Source organism: Erpetoichthys calabaricus, chromosome 11 (assembly GCF_900747795.2).
Source record: "Erpetoichthys calabaricus chromosome 11, fErpCal1.3, whole genome shotgun sequence".
Lineage (NCBI taxonomy): Eukaryota > Metazoa > Chordata > Cladistia > Polypteriformes > Polypteridae > Erpetoichthys > Erpetoichthys calabaricus.
This window is the reverse complement of record NC_041404.2, coordinates 73,590,806-73,602,843: the sequence shown is the minus strand read 5'-3', so window position 1 is coordinate 73,602,843 and position 12,038 is coordinate 73,590,806. Positions and strand designations below refer to the sequence as shown.

Below are 12,038 nucleotides of genomic sequence, written 5' to 3'. Positions count from 1 at the left end.
CTCCTAATATTGAGAAAAAGACCAAGTCCCACAGCCTCCACCAATGCTAGTAACATGCTCGAGCAATATATGTAACGAAAACCCTTGAGGGAAGTGGTAGAATGATGTGCTAGGATTCTCTCATTTTATGATTGGTGTTACACAATGATTTCTCTGCAGTGTTCCTCTGTAATGCGTTGATGATAAAGACGTCTTCAAGAAATAAATGGTGCCTCTGTTTTTGGAGGTCCAATGTGAACACAGGATCAATATCTTGTACTTCTCATACGAATCTAGTCACAAGATGACACAGTGGAGCACATTTTTTTGAAAAAAAGTATTTATTATGTAGTGGTTTAGTGTGAATGCTTTGAAAATGTCTGTTGATTGTTCAGTGAGGACATCTGTAAAGAGATGAAACGAATGGATGTCAAAGTCATATTGAGCTGATGGAGAACCTTGAGTTGCCTCAGAACACCTGCAGGGAAAAAGTCTTTCCAATGATCAGTGGAGCCAATGCAAATATTCAGGCTTCTGCTCTTTAGAATTTAATTTGTGCGAGGAAGACTCCCAGTCTCGAGTCTGCCAGATGCTCTGATGAATGCAGTTATTCATAAATGAGGCCTATTCAGGACTCCAACTACTCTGCTAGGCACCTAATTCATAAGATTTCTTTGTCTTATGAAAAACTAACACACTAATGTACAACTGCAGCAACTACATACCCCACCTCACTTATTGGCACCCCTAGTAAAGAAAGTACAAAAAGGTTGTAAAAATCCATCTTTTAGTGAATTAACATTAATCTTGCAGTGAAAAAATGAGAGAGACGTGAAGTAAATTTATTCTGAGAAAAAATATAATCGCTCATCAAGAGATATTAATTTAAAAAAACACATTTGCCAAGATTATTGGCACCTCTAGAAAATCTTATGAACAAAGTGTAACTGAAGGATATTTTCCATTCATATCTGACTTTTTTTAGTTGATCACAGTATGTAGACGTTTTCCTGCAGTAATATATGACTTCAAATGTCACTGGGGTAATAGCATGAGTTGGCACAGAGACAGATTCTCTTATTCATTTATCAAAATAGAAAGATAATTGGACCCACAATTCAAATGAGAAAAAAGTGTGTTGACCTTCAAAAGTCAGGGAATAGCTATTAAAAATAACACTGCTCACCAATGCCAATATCTACAGTTAGGGCAACATTACAATGTTCAGTTCAACTGGAGTGGTTACAGTCAAGCCTGAAGACGACCCAAGTTTATTTTGCCCTCACACACAGTTGGCCGCTTGGTAAGTGGGCCGCTTCACTTTTGGAGAAATATAGAAAAACTAACATCTTGGGGTCACCAAGTCTCCAAAACTACCATCAGACACCACCTCAATGCCAACAGATTATTTTTATGCCAGAAAAAAGACTTTCCTCTTATTTAACCATAAACATAAGCACCTGGAATTTGTTAAATGCTACTGGAACTTTGATTAGAACTGTATATGGTTCTATGGTCGGACAAAACAAAAACTGAACTTTTTGGAAACACCCACTCAAGGTGAATGTGGTTATAAAAAGAAGAATAACTATAATGTAAAGAACCTGATTCCCTCTGCCATTTACGGTGTATGTTCTGTAATGTAGTGGGGCTCTTTTTCTTCCATAGGCCTGGGGAACCTTGTTAGGGTAGAAGAGATCATGGACTCCATGAAATATCAGAAGATTTTAAAATTTAAATTGGCAGCTTCTGATAAGAAGCAGAATACAACACTTAATGTGTGAACACCTGAAAACATAGCACATTGGATTAATGATGAGACCTCAATCTTTTACACTCTCGATGTCACTTTCTTCTGTTTCTTCTAGCAAATCAGAATTGTTGTGTGACAGTGCAGAATCTGAGTCATCAACAAAGTGGAAAACTTCTTTTGCAAAATGTCGTTTGATAACAGTAACAGCCAATATACACATACATATACACATATCTACATATACATATATATACATACATATACACATCCACATATACATATATATATATATACATATAAATATATACATATCTACATATATATATATATATACACACATATATATATATATATATATATATATATATATATATATATATATATATATATATATATATATATATATATATATAATGTGAATGTATATATGTAATATACATATCTACTTATATATATTCACAGCATTCGTAGTCTGAATCACAATCTGATTGTATGGGTGGTTACCTACCAGGTAACGCTTATGGTTGGCCATCCGCCACGGTGCCTTCAGTTGTGAGAAGCAGATCATAGAATGGTTGAAAATAGTTTACTGTCAAATAATGCAAAGAGTACGCAACACGTGTTTCTCCCTAATTCTTGGCTCATCAGGTGTACACACTCACTGCACTCGCTTACGGGAATCGAACCTCGGACGTCAGCGCTAGAGGCAAAGCCCCTAACATTGCGCATCGGCGTGTGGTTTGTTTATTTGACAGCATGTAGATCGGGGTAATTACGTTCACGGCATTCGTAGTCTGAATCACAATCTGATTGTATGGGTGGTTACCTACCAGGTAACGCTTATGGTTGGCCAGCAAGTCAGCTAACATCAGCCACGGTGCCTTCAGTTGTGAGAAGCAGATCATAGAATGGTTGAAAATAGTTTACTGTCAAATAATGCAAAGAGTACGCGACACATGTTTCGCCCTAATTCTTGGCTCATCAGGCGTACACACTCACTGCACTCCCTTACAGGAATCGAACCTCGGACGTCAGCGATAGAGGGGCTTTGCAGCGGTGAAGTATTGCTTTTAAATTTTATTTAAGAAGAAAAGAAAACCTTTTTAAATTGAGGGAAAATATACCAATAACAATTTAAGGATCTGTTTTTTTGTGAAGCTGCCTTTACACAGCCTATCCGCTGTTTTATAAACGAATGCCATATAAGGCCGTCCTTTCTCCTTGCTTAGCGGTTCTGTATTGTTTTATTGTTCGTTTATTAAGATTGTTATAGTTCTCTTTGTATATCACGTTGTCAGTTCAGCACTCCGGTTGTAATATGACCAAGTCGTGCAAGCTTACTGTTGAGAATGCAACGTATAGTTGTACAGGAGAAAAGCAATCTTGCCAAACTTAATTTAAACTTACGGTTTACACCGTGCTTTGTTTCCTCCTTAGCTGCACTTATGAATATGCTTGTATGCGTCACTCGCTCGCTTCTTATTGTTTCGCTGCCTTCTCAATGAATTTTTTCTTCAGCGCTCTTTGGGGCTCTTCCTTGTTTTCTACGTACTGCGTTCACAGTCAGTTCATGTGATTACGTGGGAGGCTAGATGACGCGATACGCAACCCTGCCTCCCACGGCCAGTGAGCTGTAGTCCATTACAGTATATGGACAAAAAAGAGGCTCCAGTTATGACCGTTACGCTTTGAATTTTGAAATGAAACCTGCCTAACTTTTGTAAGTAAGCTGTAAGGAATGAGCCTGCCAAATTTCAGCCTTCCACCTACACGGGAAGTTGGAGAATTAGTGATGAGTGAGTGAGTGAGTGAGTGAGGGCTTTGCCTTTTATTAGTATAGATAGATAGATAGATAAGAGAAAATTATAGTTATCTCTACATTGAGTAGTTTTGATACAAACAAACAATTGAACCAGAGGAACACTATTCTAATAATGACACACTATATGATACTACTAAGTTGCTGGTTTTCAGGCTTTGAGTTCCGAAGATTACAGTATGTCCTCCCCCACACAATATAGCAAATAGTTGCATATAATAATTTAATTCACCCTGACAAGACCCCCTTTTGAATATTCTTTCAAAAAAGGCACTTAAAAGAAGAATAATTTTCAACAAAAGACCGTTTTAGTTATGGTTCTTAACTTGATTCTCTTTTTCCCCCCCCCCCCCATCAGGCTTTCTATAAAGGATCTTTTGACGCATGCATTCTTTGCAGAGGATACAGGTGTGCGAGTTGAACTTGCAGAAGATGATGATGGTATGAAAGAATCACTTGCTCTTCGTATTTGGGTGGAAGACCCAAAGAAGTTAAAAGGAAAACACAAAGACAATGAAGCAATTGAATTCAGCTATGACCTAGAAAATGATATAGCTGAAGAAGTTGCCCAGGAGATGGTACGTTTATCTTCCTTTAGTAGGCTTTTCATGGATGTTTATCTGGCCCTGAATCTTGTGATTCTTGCTATCTTTAGCTTAGCTTTGTCTTTTGCCTTTTAGAATATAAAAATTATACCCTTACATCAATAAGTTTCATCAGTGTTCCACCAAGTTGTCCTTGAGGAAAAATGTTTTGTAGCTGCCTGGAGCATCTTGGTCTCTCTTATCACATTTAGCATAGAAAAATAGCTCCTCCCATGCAGCCAGGAACACTTTTGCTTCTGCTGATTGTTATTTGCCTCTGTCCTTAATGTTAAGGATTGAAAGACAAGAACATTATTAGTGAAAATTACTCAGTTGTATATCCCATAATGAAAATTAGCCAGCTGTGTGTATCTGCTTAAATATCCAAGAGGAAAGATAAAGTAACAGCAGTATATTTGAAGAGGCTGGAACTAAATATTTGTGATGCTGTTTATTTTGAATAAGGGGGGAATGTTTTTCTAGCTTCACTTTGGATCCTTGTGGCTGCTTCTTATCCTACCAGTAACAGTGTGCAGTATTTCGTAGACAAAGCACATAGTTCTGCATCTTAACTGCTTTTACCGCTAAAACATTTGGTGGACTCAAACAGATATGGAGAAAGCAATGAAGAACAAGGCTGAAGTGTTGGAATATACAGCTTTGTAATTCACTATCAAAGAGTTTACAAAATTTTTGGACATGGGTGAGCAATTTGAGAGACGGTATGATCATAACAGTTCAAATAATTGTGCAGAAGTAGGCAGTGTACTTCATGTTCAATGCATGTAAGGGACATAAGAAGAGCTAGAAATTTCCTGGGAGCTGAGAGTTGGCTGACATATAGCCAGAAGGAGGAACTAACGTACTACTTTCTATATAAAGGCTTTAGAATAAAGGCCTGCATGGGGCTGGTTTTATTTCTCACTTACTTACTCTTGTTCTGTCTCAACAAGGTTAATATGTATGAAGCATTCTTTGCATCTTCAGTTCAGTTTTTCCTCACAATGCTCAATGTGGAGCAAATGCTTGTACACATAAGAGTAAGTTTACTTTCTTGTTTAATAACTGTAGAGAATATTATACCAAGGCAATAACCCTGCACAGTATTTAATTCATTTATTACATCATTCTGAGCTGTGCCTTTCTCAAATATTCTCTACACCCATATTTTTTTCTTTTTCTATTTCTATTGGACAAGCTATAAAATAAAGGGAAGAGCAGTCTTTTCTTTCTTTAGGAGACTGAATTTCTTCAATGTAGGTAGTGAAATTCTTTGCATATTCTACAACTTGTATGGACAACTGATTTTTTTTTCTGCGCTGATTTGTACTGGGCCAATAACATTATTTCAAAAGGCCTCTTGAAACAAAAAGCTGCTTAAGAAGGTAAACACAGTTAGGGGACACAGTCTCATCTTGTTGGAAAAAATAATGGAGGAAACAATGATGATAGAACTGATTGCCATTAAGAACAATGTTAAACATCCCCTCTCTAGGGTGGTCCATTGCATTAAAAGTTACATAGTTAGATCTGGAACACCCTGTACTTGCAGCCAATGATTTATTCAGTAGAACTGTGTCAAGAAACGCTACTGGAGCTTCTTTATACCTACGGCAATATGCCTTTATAATGCCTCACTCTGTCAGATGTTTTTCTTCCATTTAAGTAATTAGTTTTATTTTAAACAGTACCATTTCACAGATTGTATCATTACAAAGTACTTTATGCCACAGTATACTTTTTTCAGTGTATTGAAGAAATTATGAGAAATATTGAGGCAAGTTCTCGTATAGAACATATTGCTACCTGGAATTTTTGTAACAAAACTATTGTTTAGGGTCTGATTTAAACATGTTGGCTACTGTTCTTTAGGTAGTTACTTCAAATTTTTCTTTACTTTTAAAACTTGGTTTATATGTATATATATCAATTTCCTTGCTATGCCACTAGTAAGTATAACCCAGGCATTATCTTGTGTGCTGTTACTGTGTGTTTTTTTCTTAAATAATTTTTTGTATTTTCTCCTTAGGTTAAGTCTAAATTATTTACAGAAAGTGACTCTAAGTTAGTTGCAAAGTCAATAAAGGACCGTGTGACTCTAATTAAGAAATCAAGAGAATGGAAACAACTTATGCGTGGATATGAAGAACGACGTGATTCCCAGACAGTGCTAACAGGAGGTGGTGGTCCATCCACATCATCACAAGTCAGTGGTTTTGTCTCTTCCATTGGTCAGACCCCAGGTCTTAGTGTTGTGACTCAAGTAGGATTGCCTGAACCAGAAGAACTAACAGAGGTTGATCAACATGTCCGTCTACAGCAGCTACAGCAAAAAGTACAAAGCACTACCTTTACAGGTATTCAAAGCTTTTTTTGTACTCGTTCTTCTGTAGAAAGTGGTCAAAGCTGGGTGCAAGTATGACATTACTGTTTCTGCTGCTGTATTTGCAAACATTGCTAAAGTAGAGAAAATACAGGTATATGTAGTACATTTTTCTGTAAGTCCAATGCATTGTTGGTATCTTTTCATTATATTACTGTTTTAGCAGTGTATAACAACAGATTCTAAATTTTCAATAACTTCACCTTTAAACCCAAGTAAACTGTGATTTTGGACCATTTTGAATTTAGTATTATCACAAGGTCAGTCTACTCTCATAGAAAATGCATTATTGAGAAAATGCTTCAATCTTTCTGATGGTTGAGTTGTGGGGGAATGGTGTTCAGTAGAAGATTTTTAGATTGCCTAACCTGAAACCTTTAATTAGTGTGATGTAAATTTCAAGTTATTCTTGAAATGGCGATTTGAAATATGTTAAGTCATCTTTGCAAAAGTAAGCTTATGCTAATGTTATATACATTGTAAAGCATTTTTCTTGTTTAATGTGAGATTTCTGTCTTAAAAGATTGCCTCTTTCCTGTAAATTACTAGCTTGTGAAAGATACTTGGCTTTGAAAGTGATTCTGCAGGACTTGAATGTGGATCTTATGGTTGAAAATCAAACATACGATCATAGATTGCATGGCATGGTTTCTCTGCTGACAACTGTAGATCACATTGTAGTATTTCATACCATTTGAGACTGTAATATGTGTACTGTATGTCACTTCATTGACCAAGAGTGACATGAATCAGATTTTGAGATAAGGCACAACCCCTTCCCATTTTTTCACATCTTGCTGTATTGCAACCTTTTGGTAATTTTTTCATTTTTTTTTCTCCCATCAAGCAACACTGCCTTTCATCTCTGCAGATCCTTTTAAGCTCTGTCAGGTTAGAGACAATTGGTGGACAACTATTTTCAGGTCTCTCCAGAGATGTTTGTTTGGGTTCAAGTCTGGGCTTTAGTGAGGCAACTTATGGACATTCCCAGAGTTGTCCCTACGCTATTCCTGTGTTGTCTTTGTTTTGTGCTTAGGGGTCATTGTCCCATTGGAAGGTGAACCTCAGCCCTGTCTGAGTGTGAAAGTGCTCTGGAGCAGGTTTTCATCAAGGATGTGTCTGTACTTTGCTCTATTCAGTTTTCCCTCAACCCTGACCAGTCTCCCGGTTCTAGCCACTTGAAAACAACCCCGTAATATAATGCTGCTGTTGGAATAGTATTGTAAAAGTGATGAGTAGTGTCTGGTTTTCTCTAGGCATGATACCAGATTTGGTTTAATCAGACCAGAGAATCTTGTTTCTTACAGTCATGGGAGACTTTTAGGTGCCTTTTTACAAACTCCAAGCTGTTTTCAGTATATCTTTTACTGAGGAGAGGCTTCTGTTTGGGGATTCTATCAAAATGCCCAGATTAATGGAATGTTGCAGTGATGGTTGTCCTTCTGGAAGTTTCTACCATTTCCATACAGGTTCTCTGGAACTCTGCCATGGTGACCATTGGGTTCTTGTTCACCTCTTTTACCATGACCCACCCCCGAATTGCTCAGTTTGGCCAAGTGGCCAATTCTAGGAAGAGACATGTTTGTTCCAAAACTTTTCCATTTAAGAATTATGGCAACTATACTCTTGAGAATCTTTAGTGCTGAAGAAATTTTTGTAGCCTTTCCTAGATCTATGTCTACAGGCAATGGGATGTACCTGTGCCAAATTTCAAGTATCATAGCAAATGTTTGAATACTTACAGTGGTGTGCAAAAGAATTCAGTCACCTTGAAAGTCATTATTCTGCATGGCAAAAGATGTGTGTACATATTTATTCATTCAATATTTTTAACGTGAACGCTTATGCTGTAATAATACATTTCTAAAGTTAAAATAAACTATTTTCTGTGGATATTTAACTGAAGAAGAAAAAACTCAGAAGTTAGTGTTTGTTATAGCGATCCTCAAGGTTGGTGGAATGGTGCCTCTGAACATCAGTTTTCAAATAGTGCCACAGATGCTCAATATGATAAGATCAGGGCTTTGATTTAAATATTCCAAAGCATCCACCTTTCTGTTTTTAAGCCATTCCAGTGTTGCTTTGGCCTTATGCTTAGGATCAGTGTCATGTTGAAAGACGAACCTTCTCCCAAGCCATAGGTTCATAGCAGACTGGAACAAGTTATTCTGCAATATTGTGAGGTATTTGTGTCCAACCAGATTCCCAGTCCCAGCATAAGAAAAGCATCCCCATAGAATGAGGCTGCCACCACCATATTTCACCATATGTATGGTGTTTCTTGAGGCATGGACAGTGTTAGTATTATGCCACCTTTTTTGAAACCTGGAGAAAAAGTTCTATTTTGGTCTCATCCGACTGTTGGATTTTTAGTAGCCTCTCTCACCAGTCGATACTTTGCTCTGATGTTAAGGTTTGAGGGACGATCTGTTTCTAGCAAGACTGTGGGTGCTGTGATGAACCCTTCTACTTTCTCATGATGGATCCAACAGTGCTTAAAAGGACATTCAAACTCATATAGTTTTCTAGCTATTTCCTGCCTTGTGCATTTCAGTGCCTTTGTTTCTCACATCAGTGGAATGCTCCTTTGTCTTTCATTTTTGCAGTGATTTCCCTATAAAGACTATGACCCTTACAAAAGGTGCTTTTTATATCCTGAGAGAGATAAAGAAGTCACGAGTAGGACCTAATTATGTTTAATTATGGTCAGATGACTGTCACCTTTGTGTCATTTGTGTAAACCTGCAGCTTCCAAAGCACAGAGGTTTAAATACGCAACACTACTTTTGAGTTTTTCTTCTTCAGTTAAATTTTTGACTTTATTTTATGTTGTATTGTACAGTGTAAAAGTGACAGCGTAAGTGCTCACATTAAAATCTTGAATGGATAAATAATGTGTGCAAATCTTTTGTCATGGAGAAAATTGGTGACATTCAACGGTTTTGAATACTTTTGAACAGCACAGTATGTCAATGTGATATTGTAGTTTTTTTTATTTTTCATTTTAAAGCTTTCTAAAATCAAATTTTCACTTTGTCATTATGGGGTGCTGAATACTTGATGTAGGAAAAAATGAATGTAAATTATTTGAATGCAAGGCAGCAACACGTGATCTAAATACAGTACTGAATGTAAATTATTTGAATGCAAGGCAGCAACACGTGATCTAATTACAGTACTTTCTGAATCCACTGTTCATTGGAAAAAGAAAAAAAATATTTTGCATTACTTTTGCCACATTCTATTTATCCATTCATATGTTCAAAATGTACAAAATCCATGTTTTGTACTAAAATTTTGATAAATACTTCTGAAGTTATCAGCGCACATCCTATATAGAAAACCCTAAAGCCTCATGGAATTATTTTTTTGATTTGAAGACCAGACTCAACCAATTAATGATGGGAGAAGTCTTCAATTCAAAAAGAATCCTCCCATAAGGTTTTAGCTTCTTGTTGTGGTGTGTGCTGATAATTTCAGAAGTAATTAATACTATTTTGCTGTTGTTATTTATTCAATTAAGCAGTCTGGTGTTTGCAAAGAAATTAACCATTTTTAGCTGACCACACAAAATATTAATCTGCTATTTGTCTAGAGAAATGCTCTAAAATTATCAGGAATGAACATAAACATTTTTGCAGGAGTGGCTCACATGTACACTGCAGGGTACAAACTAATTTCCCTACTATGTGGGACATATTGCATTGAAACAGTATATTGAAGTTTAGCCATCCATCCATTTTCCTAAAAGACTTCAACCAGTATCAAGTGGAGCTTCAGTAGGCAAGAGGCAGAAGGTAACTTTCAAATGGATTCCAGCACATCATAGAGTGCACTGTTAACTATTAACCATTTGTAATGTTTGATTAATAAGGCTGTGCAGCGAAGGCATTTGGTTTTAATTTTAAAATATAACTACTGCAAAAGTGGTGCACATCTGTCTTGTGTGTATTTGTATATCTGAATGTACTACACATGTTAATATTTTACTATGGCATTCTTTCATAGGAGAATTTGTTACAGAAGGCAATGTAGTCCATGCAGATTACATCACCTGTTCAGAAAAGATTATGAGTGGACATAATCAAACTGCCTGTATAGCACAGTCAGATGTTGGACTACAGCTACAGTTTCACAAACAGCCAATTGGTTATCCGCAGATATCAGCACCGGTTAGTGCCTACTTTTTTTTTTTTTAGGTGAACATGATTTTAATTGAATTATGTTAGTGGCTTACAATAAATTAATCTGTCTTGCAAAAATAGCTGATAACTTTGACATATTCAATGCAACAATTAATAGTATTATTTTATTTGAATTTTTTTTATTTTAATAAAAAAGTCATTTAAAGAGAAAGTCCTAAACTATTGTATCTAATGTGTATCTATTGTTGCATGTCAATTTTTTTTTTAGTAATTTTTCAAAAGTACAATCTTCAGTGCAGTACACTGGTAGCCTAAACAATCATGGAAAAACAATTTTATTTATTTATTTATTTAATGTATGTTTAGAGGTTCTCCTAAAGTTTGAAGTAGTGTTATTGAACTATAATACTAGGGTGTTGTACCGTGTTAGCCATTATGAATATAGAGAAAAGCCAAGCAAAATGACACCTTTTATTGGCTAACTAAAAAGATTACGATATGCAAGCAGAAGAAGAAGGGGCCTGAGTTGCCTCGAAAGCTTGCATATTGTAATCTTTTTAGTTAGCCAATAAAAGGTGTCATTTTGCTTGGCTTTGAACTATAATGAAACTCAGTGGCAAAGATTTAACAGAAACAGCCAAATGGTTCTGGGACACTATGGCAAAACTGAGCAGGGATCAGCCAAGCAAGTCATTGATGTCCCCTACTTTTCTTACTAGTCAGAAAATGTTATTATTCCAGTAAATAGAGGGAGAAAGCCACCACTGATTTTTATGTAATGTGGGCCGTGGTTTCTTCTGAAATAGAGACTGAATATTGCTTCAAAATCTGTATATTGAATAGTTACCAGAGTTAAAAAATAAAATTCACTTAGGGTGAACTCACACAAGTCACGATTGTTCCATACTATGCCCAACTGTGATTGTCCCCCTTCCTTTATCCCCTGCTGGCCTGCACTCACACTGTGCTTAATGTTCTGGACCCAGGCACACTTTCATCATGACCATGCAACTCTGTGTAAAGCCAAAGCAAAAACCGAACACAGTGCGACAGCATGAATGTCAAAATGATTTTATTTATTTTGTGATTGTTTTGGAGTTGTGTATGGCAGGATAACATTGTACCCTCTTACAGATTTATTGAGTGTGCAGCACAGCGTTTTGCTGTTAATCGTGCTGCATGTCTGAGAAGCTTTTTATGGTGACAAATAATGTTAAGGGAGGAATTTACAGCTTTTCTTGCCAGCTACAATTCACGTTCATGTGTATGGTGAGAATAAACACCTGATTTTAACTCAAAAGATATTGAATGAAAAGAGAATTGTACAATCTGACTTGTCACATCATTGTTGTCATTTCTGTCTTCCGTGCTCAGG

The 12,038-nt window shown here is 36.5% G+C and overlaps 1 protein-coding gene across 6 annotated transcripts in view; it reads left to right on the top strand.

Moving 5' to 3' along the window:
* si:dkey-151g10.3 (serine/threonine-protein kinase WNK3) overlaps positions 1–12,038 on the top strand; it is a 343,184-nt gene that overhangs the window by 105,517 nt on the left and 225,629 nt on the right. For all 6 annotated transcript variants that reach the window (XM_051933579.1, XM_051933582.1, XM_051933581.1 and 3 more), the window contains exons 7-9: positions 3,910–4,129; positions 6,165–6,492; positions 10,527–10,690. In XM_051933579.1, coding sequence (XP_051789539.1) covers positions 3,910–4,129; positions 6,165–6,492; positions 10,527–10,690 — 712 coding nt within the window. The remainder of the gene's footprint in view (positions 1–3,909; positions 4,130–6,164; positions 6,493–10,526; positions 10,691–12,038) is intronic.